The sequence below is a fragment of the Canis aureus genome, chromosome 7 (genome assembly GCF_053574225.1).
Source record: "Canis aureus isolate CA01 chromosome 7, VMU_Caureus_v.1.0, whole genome shotgun sequence".
NCBI lineage: Eukaryota > Metazoa > Chordata > Mammalia > Carnivora > Canidae > Canis > Canis aureus.
Genome location: NC_135617.1, coordinates 28,818,346 through 28,834,225, shown reverse-complemented (window position 1 = coordinate 28,834,225; position 15,880 = coordinate 28,818,346). Strand labels below are relative to the sequence as shown.

The 15,880-nt window shown below is 38.5% G+C and overlaps 1 protein-coding gene across 4 annotated transcripts in view; it reads right to left on the bottom strand.

Moving 5' to 3' along the window:
• ME1 (malic enzyme 1) overlaps positions 1-15,880 on the bottom strand; it is a 213,043-nt gene that overhangs the window by 158,106 nt on the left and 39,057 nt on the right. For all 4 annotated transcript variants that reach the window (XM_077903231.1, XM_077903230.1, XM_077903233.1 and 1 more), the window contains exons 2-3: positions 15,406-15,539; positions 3,504-3,653 (exon numbers count right to left, since the gene is read on the bottom strand). In XM_077903231.1, the coding sequence (XP_077759357.1) occupies positions 3,504-3,653; positions 15,406-15,539 (284 nt within the window). The remainder of the gene's footprint in view (positions 1-3,503; positions 3,654-15,405; positions 15,540-15,880) is intronic.

Genomic DNA, 15,880 nt, shown 5'->3' with positions numbered 1-15,880 from the left:
CCTGGGGTGGCTCAGTTGGATAAGCATCTGCCTTCAGCTCAGTCACAATCTCAAGGTCCTGGGATAGAACCGAGTTGGGTTCCCTGCTCAGCGGGAAGCCTGCTTCTCCCTCTCCCTCTGCCTCTCTTCCCCCTGCTTGTGCACTCTCACCCCCTGGATCGCTCTCTGCTGAATACATAATTAAAATCCTTTTTTAAAAAAGTTTAAAAAGTATGAGATCAAAAGATATACCTCTTTGCAAGTGTATTAAGCTTAGTACTTGTACTATTAACTCTTAACTTTTACTATGCTCCTAATTGCTATCACCAAATACACAAAGTAAATATAACAAGAGATATAATCCTCCTGTTGAATGTCTTAGAATACATGCTATTGCAGTAGGAAAGATTTAATAGACATTTGTCAATTTTGGCTTAAAATATAGTCTAACATGCTAATTAAGGTCTGAAAGAGCCATCATTATTCAAACACCATCACAGTTTTCTTTCCAATTAAATACAATGTCTAAATATATGCCACATAACACATTTTCAAACAGGTTCCTTTTTTTTTATAGTTATAGGAGAGGCCAGGAGAATTATTTCATTAAAGAATTTCAAAATCATCAGAAGTTTAATATACACATTAAAAATCAACATGACAGGAAACTACCTGTAGAGACCATATAGAAATGGTTTTAGGAACTACTTTTTCTGTTAGTAAAGCATTCCTTTACCTAAATTTCAAATACCATGGAAAAGTTGAAAAGGATAAGATGAACGTTGCCACCTACATTCAACATTTGTGAGCATTTTGCTTCAAATGCTATGCTACCTCCTGCCCCACCTGCCCCACTTCCTCCTCTTCCCTTTCCCTTTATCTATCAATTTATTTCTTTTTGACAAAGCACCATGTAATCAAAAACATTAACATGTCTAAAGATAAACAGATGACACTCAGTCAGATAAATACTATAAATATCCATTTATAAATTCAGTTCTACTTGCTACTGGGTGGGTTCAGACAGATCAGGTTTTATTCTAAATGAGATTTTTTTTATATTTTGGCTTTCAAATTTAAATTTAAAAATTGAAGATAAAGGATGGTGGGCTGTAGTTTAATCCCAATGTTACAGAGGAAATTGAAGCATACAAAGGGTAAATAATTTATTAAAGACTAAAACAAACAGCAAAACCAAATACATGAAAATAGGCAATCTACTCCAGAGCCCATACTTCTAAACACTGTTCCAGGAAGTCTCTAATCTAACAGGTAATCCTCATGATTTTTTTATCTAGAATAATTCCATCACCCCTAATTCTGATGCTGCCCTAATCTGAGACCCCATCCTCTCTCACTGAGTTTACTGCACTGTCCTGCTAAACAGGCTATTTGATTCTTCTATCAATTTAACTAATAGTAAAAGCTGAAGTTCTCTAGCCTACAAGAAACTACAGGTTCTATACTCTCACTGATTTTACATCAAAGACCTCACCTACTACTCTCCCCTCTCTCACACTGCCAGGACTCTGGCTTCTATGCTGCACATCCCCAGGCATGTCCCCCCTTATGGTCTTGACACTGGCTATTCCTCCTGCCTGGCATATGTTTCCTTTTGTATCTACATGACCGCCCCCTCATTCCTACAATATATTTTTCTAATGGGGCCCTACATTGTCCACTTTATTTAAAATTGCAACTGCCCACCCTTGGCCCCGCACAAAGCAACTGGCTCGCCAAATCCCCCTTTCCTGCTCTAGTTTCTCTAACACTTACTACCCTTCAAATATTTTAGATAATTCACTCTTTTTTATTTCCCTACTTCTTCTGCTCTTAGATTTATATGTATACTAATATATCCTAAACCCTTAAAAAATTGCCTAGTGCATACTTCATGCTCAAAAAATAATACTGAGACTTCTATGTCAACTTGAATCCAAATATTTTGAACTACACCCTTCTACATCTCTTTCTTTTTTAAAAGATTTTATTTATTTATTCATGGGACACATAGAGAGAGGCAGAAACACAGGTGGAGGGAGAAGCAGCCTGATGTGGGACTCGATCCCAGGACCCCAGCATCATGCCCTGAGCCAAAGGCAGAGCAGACACTCAACCACTGAGCCACCCAGGCTTCCTCTTCTACATCTCTTATAGTTGTTAGTATTTCTCAAGATCTCACAAGAAGTTAGAATTTCAAAAAAATATGCTTAAATTACATTTTAAAACAGCCAAGTGTTATACACTTATGCTTTTACTAAGATTCTTTATGTAGAAATATACTTTATAGACTTGAAGACATGTTCATGATGTCACTCTGGAAAGTCAGATAATGAAGAGCTTTTATAGTATGATCCCTTGTATAAGGAAAACAGTATGTATTCGTGTGTATTTACAGGTTTTCTGGTATTGTGACATTACGTATTTTTAAAGCATTTCTCCCTTTTGTGTGTTTGTATTTTCTCATTTTTTTCAATAATGAGTACGTATTGTTTACATGATAATAAATATACTTCTAACTCTTGCTCTATGAATAAAATATTTACTCACTGTTAATATAACTTTTATAACTGCAATATAGATATGTGCTATTAATGTAATTTAAGAGACCATTTACAGATATTCCTCTAATTATTTTCTTTATACAAGAGATGATGTGGCTAATTGTTTCATTTATACAGAGAGTAATGTGGCACAAGTGTGCTAAATATTACCACTACATCAATATATCTATGGGAAATCCATATATTCAATCTAACTTTGAGGTATTACATTTGAAATACTATTCAAATACTATTGAAATACTATTCCAATACTATTTCCAGTAGAAGTACTTTTAACAGGCTTTTTATATTTGTGGTATAAACTTATAAACATTTCTTTTTGATCTTCAAATTCAGAGTGATAAGTAGCATAAATACATTCAACTTGAATTTTGTTGTTGTTGCTGTTAAAAGTATTTTTTTTTTGCTGTTAAAAGTATTAATATTTATTTCAATTGTTCCCTGCTTCAAAAGTATTTACAGTAATATAATTAATAAAGCTATGGATTTAGAAAAACTATATTCTATATTCTATATTTTATACATCTTTAAAGGTTACTACTATTTCACTTAAGGAAAATAAGCAAAATAGCTACTTTAATGCCTACTCTTGATTGAGAAAATATATTCTTTTTCATTAGAATTTGGAATCCTTGCTTTAACTTCTAAAATAGATATGTGTTATTAGCATATCAAAGAAAAGCTTAATTATTATTAATCTCTTTCTTTCCAAACAAAAAATAAGTTCACTTGTCTATAAAAGGAAACCTAAATATGTTTATAATACTTTTCTATGATCTTAAATCTAAAAGAAAATACTATATTTTAGTGTTTACATACATTTATACCTAAGTTCTTTTAAATGAAATTTGATTACATTTTTCTAAACTTAAATACCATTCAATGATTTGCTTTAATTACTGCAAAAACTTTACAAAAAATTAAATACACAAAGGTATTTAAAATGCAAAGTTTACATACCTTGGCTTCCGAAATGCTAAACTGTATTGCTGGCAAGCCAGACCCACAGTGGGGGTATAAACAATAGGCATGAATTTCTCAAGGTCAGACATTAGCACGCTATAAAAGAGCTTTTCGTTTCTATCTTGGAGATCCATTAAGAGAAGATACCTGTGGAAATTGGACAAAATGAGACCTATATTCCAACAAGTCATGAAACAGCTGCTTGGAAATGTAAACATGTTGCAACAAAGTATTTTTTAGATCACAGAGAAAACATCTGATCAAAAAAGACTTTAGAAATATTCTTAAACATCTCAAAGAATGAAGAACCATATACCTGAGCAACTGTCATTTAAACATTAAAATCATTTTGCTGAAACAGCACAGTTTCATTTGATACCTGGAAAGACTTTATCTCTATTTTAAAATGAAAATACCAGTATAGATAGAATTTAAACATTAACTTAACTAAGTAAATAGACTTCATCCTATAAGTTTTAGTACTAAATAACCAAGGGAAATGACAAGTGGAAAATAAGAAATGTAAGCACCAATCCTAAAAATTACTAAGGTAGGGAAGTTCAAGAGAATTATTTGTATCAAATGGCCATTTCTTTCCAGAGGCATTGCTAATTCAGAGTTCTCTTTCTAAACATCAGCCTTATCATGTTACCTGTAACCTTCAATAATTCATAGAATAAAATCCAAACTGGTCAGTACAACTTAAAATAGTCTTGCAAAATTGTACTTAATCCTACCAGCATTTTTAGGCTGATTTCCATTCCCTGGAATAGTTGAAAATGCACAGAATTTGGAGTCAGATACAAGGATCCTAATGTTTAACAAACAGATGGGTTATACCAAACCCCTTTAACATTTGGGAAGATTGCTAAGCCAATGATCAATTCTCAGACCTCAGCTTATTTTACCTGTCAAAACATCTGACACAGGGGCCCTTCCTTAGAACTCAATATACTTTTTTTACTTCACTTCCAGGATATCTTATTTTTCTTGGTTTTCCTCCTGTCTCACTGGTCAGTTCATTCCTGGTTTTTTGTTGATTCATCCTCTTCTCTGAAAGCTCTCTAACACCCAAATCTAACACATTAGGAAATAAGTTTGGCTTTATCTTCAACATAGTATCAAAATCTAAACACCTTCATTGCTAACATCCTGGGTCTAATTTCTTACTTGGATTAATGTGACAGTTCCCTAAATATTCTTCCAGTTTACACTCTATTCTCAACATTGCAAACACTTCTTGAAATATAAGTCAGATCACATTGATCTTCTGTTCAAAATCTTGAATGGCTCCCCATTTCACCCAGAATAACACCAAAGCCCTTTAGTGGCCTTCAAAACCATTCATAATCTGTCCTCTACCTAACTTCCCCTCCCAACCTACCATTTTCCCCTAGCTCATTCTGCTCCAGACACAGGTCTCTGCTGATCCTAGAACATAGCAGCTGAAGAACATTGTTGCTCAGATTTTCTCATGGTTAATCACCTCACTGCCTTTGATTATTCACTCACAAATCACCTCCTCAATGAAGTCTATCCTGATTGATATAACAATATAATAACACAAACTGACTATACCCACCTTCAGCATTCTCAGCCGCTCCCCCTCTTTACTTTTTTCATTAGCACCTGTCAATTTCTAGTATAGTTATTATGTTACTATTTAGTATTTAATAATTTTTAAAAATAATTAACCTAAGTTCCATGAGGGCAGAGACCATGGTCTATAATCCCAATATCTCAAAAAGCACCTGACACTCAGCTGATGCTCAATAAATATTTGAGGAATACTCTGTGGTAAAAACATGAATGTGACCAGCAGAGTATTCTGCTTGAGAATACTCAAGCAGATACCCCGCTGAGCAGGAAGCCCAATGCCAGGTTCCATCCCATGACCCTGAGACCATAACCTGAGATGAAACTAAGGGTCAAATGAACTTATGGAACAAATGAAAGGGATTACAAAGGAGTTAAAGAAGCAGCGAACAGGGGATCCCTGGGTGGCTCAGCAGTTTGGCGCCTGCCTTTGGCCCAGGGCGCGGTCCTGGAGTCCCGGGATCGAGTCCCGCATGGGGCTCCCGGCGTGGGGCCTTCTCCCTCTGCCTGTGTCTCTGTCTCTCTCTCTTCTCTGTGTCTATCATGAATAAATAAATAAAATCTTTAAAAAAAAAAAGCAGCAGCAAACATACACAATAGGCAAAGAGGTCAGCTTCTTTCCCCAGCTGCCCCTGTCATATCTCATGGGTTCATGAAAAGTAGCCATGGCAGGGACGGAGGTTATCCATGGGCTTAGCAACATAGATGTCCACTGATCAAAGCCAACCTGGCTACAGACACTGCTGAGTACCCCATCTGCAAGCAGAAAAGACCAGTTCTGAACACCATTCATATGGCACCATTCCGGAGGTGATCAGCAAGCTACTTGGTGGCAGGTTGATTACAGTGGACTGGTTTCATCATGGAAAGGGTGGTGTTGGTTCGTACTGAAATAAATACTCTGGATACAGATTTTGCTTTTCTTGCACACAATACTTCTGCCAAAACTAAACCATGGATTTACAGATGCCTTAAATACCATTATGGTATTCCACACAATACTGATTTTAATCAAAGAACTCAATTCCAATGAGAATAAATGAAGTGTGGCAATGGGCCCATATTCATGGAATTCACCAGGTTAGCTGGCTTGATAGAATGGTCTTCTGAAGACTCCATTACAGCACCAAGTAGATGCCAACACCTTCCAAAGCTGGGGCAAGGTCCTCCAGGATGCTACATATGCTTTGAATCAGAGTCCAATATATGGTGCTATTTCACCTATAGCCAGGATTCAAAGGCCAAAGAACCAAGGGATGGAAATGGAAGTGGCACCACTCACTAAGACCCTCAGTGACCCACTAGCAAAATTTCTGCTTCCTGTCACCATGAACTTATGCTCTACTGGCCTAGAAGTCTTAGTTTCAAAGGGAGGAATGTTTCTAGCAGAAACCAATAATTCCATTGAAGTGGAGTTAATACTACTGCTAGCCACTCTGGGCACCAAAAGCCTCTGAATCAAAAAGCAAGGAAAAGAGTTACTGCGCTGGATGGGGTGACTGATCCTGAATACCAAAGGGAAGTTGGACTTTTACTCCATTTTTTTTTTTTTTAGTTATTTATGATAGTCACAGAGAGAGAGAGAGAGAGAGAGAGAGAGAGAGGCAGAGACACAGGCAGAAGGAGAAGCAGGCACCATGCACCGCGAGCCCGACGTGGGATTTGATCCCGGATCTCCAGGATTGCGCCCTGGGCCAAAGGCAGGCGCCAAACCGCTGCCACCCAGGGATCCCCTTTTACTCCATTATTATAGTTATTATTATTACTATTAAAGATTTATTTACCTAAGAGAGAGTGTGCACATGTACGCAAGCAGGTGGATGGGCAAAGGGAGAGAATACTCAAGCAGATACCCCGCTGAGCAGGAAGCCCAATGCCAGGTTCCATCCCATGACCCTGAGACCATAACCTGAGATGAAACTAAGGGTCAGCTGCTCAAATGAATGAGCCACCCAGGTGCCCATCTACTCCATTATTATTATTATTAATCTTCAACTCCCCTGCAAAAAGGAATTCTGCCAACAGACTGCCTTTGGACTGGAACTGCAACTCCTCCCTTCCTTGGTTTCCTGCCTGCCAATCTGCCTACAGATTTAAGATTGATCAAGGCTCCATAATTATGTGAGCCAAAGAAATAAGGCGGAGGCAAGGTAAGATGGTGGAGGAGTAGGGTCCCCATCTCACCTGGCCCCACCAACCTACCTAGATAACTTTCAAATCATCCTGAACACCTACAAATCCGACCTGAGACTTAAAGAGAGAACAGCCAGAATGCTACAAAGAGAAGGGTTTTCACTTCTAACAAGGTAGGAAGGTGGAAAAAAATAAAATAAAGAATCCAGCGGGGTTCTTTATCATCGCGAGAAGCCAGGCTAAGGCCCCAAGGAGAGCCTCCAGGACCGGAAGGCGTAGCCGCAGAGAAGTGAGAACTTTAAAAATCTGTACCAGATTCTTCCCAGACGGAAAGGCGCTTAGCAGGGAACTCGGGCAGGGTCGCAGGAGGAGCGGTGAGGCCTCCAGTCTCCTGGGGTCACTAACAGAGGAGGTGCGCCCGGGGGAGAGCATCCCATACCCCATGGGCTGAGCGCGGTAAAGGGCTGGAGCGCGCCCAGTGGGGCCTCGGGGAGAAGCCGGTGGGTCAGGCAGGGGCTCCGGAGGAGGAGGGGGCTGCATGGGCTCGGGAGCACGATTCCAGTGCAGGCCCCAGATCCCAGGGCGCCGGGGACACAGCTGGGAAACCTGTGCTCCCCTGGGACAGGCGGAGGTGGGGAGGGCACAGGACAGCGAGGACACTCCTGCCGCTGGGTGCTCCCGAGCTGTGCAGGTCAGCGCCCCCACCCCGGGAGCATCCAGGCCAGTGCGGACTGGGAGACTGTGATAGTTACTGCGGGAGCTGACTCCAGGGCTGGGGAGCTGGCCGCCGCCAGTGCTGTTGTTCTTCCTGGTGTCACCTTGTGCCTGGGAGGAGCAGGGCCACCAGGGGACAGAGGCCTCATGGGGTAAACAGTTCCCACTGAGCCGGCATCCGGTGGGGAGTGGGGCAGCTCCCCCAGGTGCAGGCACCTGAGAATCAGCACAGAAGCCCCTCCCCCAGGGGGATCCCTGGGTGGCTCAGAAATTTAGCACCTGCCTTTGGCCCAGGGCACGATCCTGCAGTCCCAGGATCAAGTCCTGAGAGGGGCTCCCGACTGGAGCCTGCTTCTCCCTCTGCCTGTGTCTCTGCCTCTCTCTCTCTCTGTCTCATAAATAAATAAATAAAATCTTAAAAAAAAAAAAAAAAGAAGCTCCTCCCCCATAAGACCAGCTGGAAGGACAGAGGAAGAGCAAATTCTTCACCAAGCAGCAGTGAGCAGCACTGGAAAGCTCCAGGGGAGGTCGAGGGATTTACAGTATATAGAACTAGAGGGTACCCCTCCTTTTCTATTCCTTTTTCTGGTACAACTTGTTTTTTTTTTTTTTTTTTTTACAACTTGTTTTTATATCAGACTATAAACTTCCAATTTTTTTTCTCTTTTCCCACCTTAACTATACTATTTTACCACCTCTTCATTTTTAAGTTTCTTCCTTTTCGACTTTCATATTTCTACAATTATAGGTCTTAGATATATTTTCCACTTCTAGATTCCCTTCAACATACTCAATTTTGTGATATATACATGATACGATTTTTTTGTTTTGTGTGATTTTTTTGCTTTGTGTGATTTTTTTTTGTTTTCTCTGGCTCATTTTGTTCTACAATGGGGGAAGTTAATACCTTCTAACACATGACCAGTATGCACCCAGAACCAAGTGGTCACTGCTGGTTCACTCTGTGAGATTATATTCTCTCTTCATTCCCATTCACCCCCCTCTTTTATCTCATTTATGTTTTGGTGGTCAATAGTGGGGGTCTCTAAACTATTTCTGGTTTATGTAAATTTGGGACTGAGCATTTTCTAACATACAGAACTTAATATACTCAGAACCAAGAGGATCACCCTCTAGGACCCCTCAGGTAGACTACATTCTCCCTCCACTACAACTTCGTCACCACCACCATCTCCCAGTACCCCTCTTTTTTCTCTTTTCTTTTTTTGCCTCTTTACTTTTGCTTTTTTCTCTTTTTTCTCTTTTTTTTCTTCTTCTTTGGGATTCTTGGCCTTTTATTATTTGACTACTTTGTTTTAAAATTTGTTTTTCACTTTAGTGGTCCTTTTATTTTATTTCATTCTGATCTTTGTTTTCAATTTCTGGTCTCTGACCCTGTCAGAATCATGTAGGGTAAAATTTACTTAGGTTGTGGTTGATAGTTCGCTCAGACAGCCACTCCGCACTGAGCAAAATGACTAGAAGGAAGAACTCTCCACAAAAGAAAGAAAGAGAAACAGTACTCTCTGCCACAGTTACAGAATTTGGATTACAATTTGATATCAGAAAGCCAATTCAGAAGCACAATTATAAAGCTACTGGTGCCTCTGGAAAAAAGCATAAAGGATTCAAGAGACTACATGACTGCAGAATTTAGATCTAATTAAGCCAAAATTAAAAATCAATTAAATGAGATGCAATCCAAACTGGAGATCCTAATGACGAGCATCAATGAGGTAGAAGAAAGAGTGAGTAACATAGAAGACAAGTTGATGGCAAGGAAGGAAGCTGAGGAAAAAAAAGAAAAACAAAAGACCATGAGGAAAGGTTAAGGGAAATAAATGATAGCTTCAGAAGGAAAAATCTACATATAATTGGGGTTCCAAAGAGCACTGAGAGGACCAGAGGGCCAGAAAGCATATTAGAACAAATCATAGCTGAGAACTTCCCTAACTTGGGGAGGGAAAACAGGCATTCAGAAGATAGAGAGGTCCCCCAAAACCAATAAAAACTGTTCAACACCTCAACATTTAATAGTGAAACTTGCAAATTCCAAAGATAAAGAGAAAATTCTTAAAGCAGCAAGAGACAAGCGATCCCTAACTTAAATGGGGAAAAATATTAGATTAACAGGAGACCTCTCCACAGAGACCTAGCAGGCCAAAAAGGGCTGGCAGGATATATTCACGGAACTAAATGAGAAGAACATGCAGCCAAGAATACTAGATCCAGCAAGGCTCTCATTCAGAATAGAGGGAGAGATAAGCATCCAAGATAGGCAGAAACCGAAAGAATATGTGAGCATCAAACCAGCTCTGCAAGAAATATTAAGAGGGACTCTGTAAAAGAAAGAGGAAGCCCAAAGAAATAATCCACAAAAACAGGGACTGAATAGGTATTATGATGACACTAAATTCTTATCTTTCAATAGTTACTCTGAACATGAACGGGCTAAATGATCCCATCAAAAGATGCAGGGTTTCAGACTGGATAAAAAAACAAGACCCATCTATCTATTTGCTGTCTACAAGAAACTCATTTGAGACCTAAGGACACCTACAGCCTGAAAATGAAAGGTTGGAAAACAATTTACCATTCAAATGGTCCTGAAAAAAAAGCTGGGGTAGCAATCTTCATATCACATAAATTAAAGTTTATCCCAAAGACTGTAGTAAGAGATGAAAAGGGATACTATATTATACTTAAAGGGTCTATCCAACAAGAAGACCTAACAATCATTTATGCCCCTAATGTGACATAAATATTCAATTACTAACCAAACTAAAGACATACTTAGATAATAATACACTAATAATAGGAGACTTCAACACGGTACTTTCTGCAAATGACAGATTTCTAAGCACAACATGACCAAAGAAACAAGAGCTTTAAACGATACACTGAACCAGATGGATTTCACAGATATATACAGAGCTTTGCATCTGAATCCAACTGAATACATATTCTTCTCAAGTGCATATGGAACTTTCCTAGAACAGACCACATACTGGGACACAAATCAGGTCTCAACCGATTCCAAAGGATTGGGATTGTCCCCTGTATATTTTCAGACCACAGTGTTTTGAAACTAGAATTCAATCACAAGAAGAAATTTGGAAGAAACTTAAACACCTGGAGGTTAAAGAGCATCCTGCTAAAAGATGAATGGGTCAACCATGAAATTAGAGAAGAATTATAAAGATTCATGGAAACTAATGAAAATGAAGATACAACCATTCAAAATATCTGGGATACAGCAAAAGCAGTCCGAATAGGGAAATACATTGCAATACAAGCATCCCTCAAAAAATTGGAAAAAACTCAAATATACAAGCTAACCTCACACTTAAGGGAACTGGAGAAAGAACAGCAAATAAAACCTACACCAAGCAGAAGAGAGTTAAATATTCGAGCAGAACTCAATGAAATAGAGACCAGAAGAACTGTAGGACAGATCAACAAAACCAGGAGTTGGTTCTTTAAAAGAATTCATTAGATAAACCATTAGCCAGCCTTATTAAAAAAAGACTCAAATTAATAAAATCATGAGGGGGGGCACTTGATGGGATGAGCACTGGGTGATATGATATATGTTGGCAAACTGAACTCCAATTTAAAATTAATAATAATAATAATAAAATCATGAGTGAAAAAGGAGAGATCACAACCAAAACCAAGGAAATACAATTTAAAAACTGTATTATGAGTAACTATATACCAATAAATTAGGCAATCTAGAAGAAATGGATGCATTTCTGGAAAACCACAATTTACCAAAACTGGAACAGGAAGAAATAGAAAACCTGAACAGGCCAATAACCTGGGAGGAAATTGAAGCAGTCATCAAAAAACTCCCAAGACACAAAAGTCCAGGGCCAGATGGCTTCTCAGGGGAATTCTATCAAAAGTTTATAGAAGAAACAATACCTATTCTACTAAAGCTGTCCCAAAAGATATAAAGGGAAAGAACACTTCCAAACTCGTTTTATGAGGCCAGCATCACCTTAATTCCAAAACCAGACAAAGACCAATATCCCTGATGAATTATCTGGGATACTGGAGAATTATAGACCAATATCCCTGATGAACACAGATGCAAAAATTGTCAACAAGATAGTAGTCAATAGGATCCAACAGTACATTAAAAGGAGAATTATAGACCAATATCAGGGATATTGGTCTATAATTATAGAGCAAAAGGAGAATTATAGACCAATATAAAAAATTCTCAACAAGATACTAGCCAATAGGATCCAACAATACATTAAGAAGATTATTCACCATGACCAAGTGGGATTTATCCCCAGGATGCAAGGTTGGTTCAACACTCGTAAAGCAATCAATGTGATAGATCATATCAACAAGAGAAAAAACAAGAACCATATGATCCTCTCAATAGATGCAGAGAAAGCATTTGACAAAATACAGCATCCATTCCTGATAAAACTCTTCAGAGTGTAGGGATAGAGGGAACATTCCTCAGCATCTTAAAAGCCATCTAAGAAAAGCCCACAGCAAATATCATTCTCAATGGGGAAACACTGGGAGCCTTTCCCCTAAGATCAGGAACAGATAAGGATGTCCACTCTCATCACTGCTATTCAATATAGTACTAGAAGTACTGGCCTCAGCAATCAGACAACAAAAAGAATTAAAAAGCATTCAAATTGGCAAAGAAGAAGTCAAACTCTCCCTCTTCACAGATGACATGATACTCTACATAGAAAACCCAAAAGACTCCACCCCAAGATTGCTAGAACTCATACAGCAATTCAGCAGTGTGGCAGGATACAAAATCAATGCCCAGAAATCAGTGGCATTTCTATAAACTAACAATGAGACTGAAGAAAGAGAAATTAAGGTGTCAAACCCATTTACAATTGCACCCAAAATCATAAGATACCTAGGAATAAACCTAACCAAAGAGGTAAAGGATCTATACCCTAAAAACTACAGAACACTTCTGAAAGAAACTGAGGAAGACACAGAGATGGAAAAACATTCCATGCTCATGGATTGGAAGAATTAATGTTGTGAAAATGTCTATGCTACCCAGGGCAATTTACACGTTCAATGCAATCCCTATCAAAATACCATGGACTTTCTTTAGAGAGTTGGAACAAATTATCTTAAGATTTGTGTGGAATCAGAAAAGACCCCAAATAGCCAGGGGAATATTGAAAAAGAAAACCAGAGCCAGAGGCATCACAATATCAGATTTCAAGTTGTACTACAAAGCAGTGGTCCTCAAGACAGTGTGGTACTGGCACAAAAACAGACACATAGATCAATGGAACAGAATAGAGAACTCAGAAATGGGCCCTCAACTCTACAGTCAACTAATATTTGACCAATCAGGAAAGACTATCCACTGGAAAAAAAGGACAGTCTCTTCAATAAATGGTGCTGGAAAAATTAGTCATTTGCAGAAGAATGAAAATAGACCATTCTCTTATACTATACACAAAGATAAACTCAAAATGGATGAAAGATCTAAATGTGAGACAAGAATCTATCAAAATCCTAGAGGAGAACACAGGCAACACCCTTTTTGAACTTGGCCACAGCAACTTCTTACAAGATACATCTATGAAGACAAGGGAAACAAAAGCAAAAATGAACTACTGGGACTTCATCAAGTTAAAAAGCTTCTGTACAGCAAAAGAAATAGTTAACAAAACTAAAAAACAACCTACAGAATGGGAGAAGATATTTGCAAATGACCTATCAGATAAAGGGCTAGTATCCAAGATCTATAAAGAACTTATTAAACTCAACAGCAAAGAAACAAACAACCAATCATGAAATGGGCCAAAGACATGAAGAGAAATCTCACAGAGGAAGCCATAGACATGGCCAACATGCACATGAGAAAATGCTCTGCACCACTTGCCATCAGGGAAATACAAATCAAAACCACAATGAGATACCACCTCACACCAGTGAGAATGGGGAAAATTAACAAGGCAGGAAACCACAAATGTTGGAGAGGATGTGGAGAAAGGGGAACCAACCCTCTTGCACTGTTGGTGGGAATGTGAAGTGGTGCAGCCACTCTGGAAAACTGTGTGGAGGTTCCTCAAAGAGTTAAAAATAGAGCTACCCTATGACCCATCAATTGCACTGCTGGGGATTTACCCCAAAGATAGAGATGCAGTGAAAGGCCGAGACACTGCACCCCCATGTTTATAGCAGCAATATCCACAATAGCCAAACTGTGGAAGGAGCCTCGGTGTCCAACGAAAGATGAATGAATAAAGAGGATGTGGTCTATATATACAATGGAATATTACTCAGCCATTAAAATGACAAATACCCACCATTTGCTTCAACGTGGATAGAACTGGAGCATATTATGCTGAGTGAATTAAGTCAATCGGAGAAGGACAAACATTATATGGTTTCATTCATAAAAGGAATATAAAAAAACAGTGAAAGGGAATAAAGGGGAAAGGAGAGAAAATGAGTGGGAAATATCAGTGAGGGTGACAGAACATGAGAGACTCCTAACTCTGGGAAACGAAGCAGGGGTAGTGGAAGGGTAGGTGGGCAGGGGGATGGGGTAACTGGGTGACAGGCACTGAGGGGGGGCACTGGGTATTATACTATATGTTGGCAAATCAAACTCCAATAAAAAAAATATACAAAAAAATAATGTGAGCCAATTCTTTAAAATAAGTAAATTTTTAAAAGTCTCTCTATATAGGACCAGCAGGATATATATGCATGTATGTGTTGGTTCCTTTCCTCTGGAGAACCCTAATACAAATACTTCCTACGTGTTAGTCTGTTACTTCTTCTAACCTTTGCTACAATATTTTCAAATAACTCTATTTCTTTCAACTCACAAATGAAAAACCTCAGGTTTAGAGAGTTTTAGTACCTTAATAAGGGCCAAGCCACAGGCACAGGGCAAGGCAGACACAGTGGTCATGGCACTGGTTGTAGTAGTTTGCTCAAGGCCCCACTGCTGGTGAAATACAGCCAGAATTTCAACAGACAGCTCTCCAATTCCAAAGGTAGGGAACAATAGTACCTTCGTCTTTGTGCAAACACAGAAACAGAATTCTAAAAGTGACCCAAATTTGCAGCAGTGCTAGAACCAGCCTTGGAAGTTGAAAAAGTATGCTTTTATCTACAATGAACCTAAAATCTGGCTGAAAGGCATTATGACCTGGTTTTACTCTGCCTAAAAGGGCATTTCCAATAATTCGCCTTCACAAAAACCATTTGATCACAAGAGAAAAGTCGTCTCTCTGAGAGTATAGTTTAGGAAAGAAAATTTTCTATTTTTCTAATATTCCTACCAAGGGTAAATTTGTTTTAAAACATCATTGTATTTATAAGCAAATTCTTCTCAAACTTGACTACTCTTTCCAAATCACTTAATATTTTAACTTTCTCATCCAATAAACTACTAAAAAAAATATAAAAATCATCTTCAGGAATGTGTTACCTGTCAAAGTCAGAGGTCAGACGCTCAAAATTTTTAATGATTCTAAGAACCTGGATATCCTGACTGATGAAGCAAGGTGGCAACAATCCATGAATATTCAACTGTTGTCTTTCTTCCAGGGTAAAAGCCAAGTCCTAGGGATAAAAGAAAAACAATAATTTCAAGGAATAAAAAACCAAAAATTATACACACACACACAAAATTCCAACAAACACATGGAATTAAAAATCAGAAGATCTGGTCTTACCTAAACACAGCCATTCAACTTTGAGATCATGTGATCTCTCAATACCTGTTTCCTCATCTTTAAATATTAGAATACTATAAATATTTTCATGTTGTTTGTTTTAAAATTAGGTAATGAAGAAAATGATGTGAAGATATGCAAATGAAAGATATAAATATTATTGCTGATATTCAATACACAAATGGGTAGGAGTTATAAGAGATTTTAAAATTATGAACATGAGTAGGT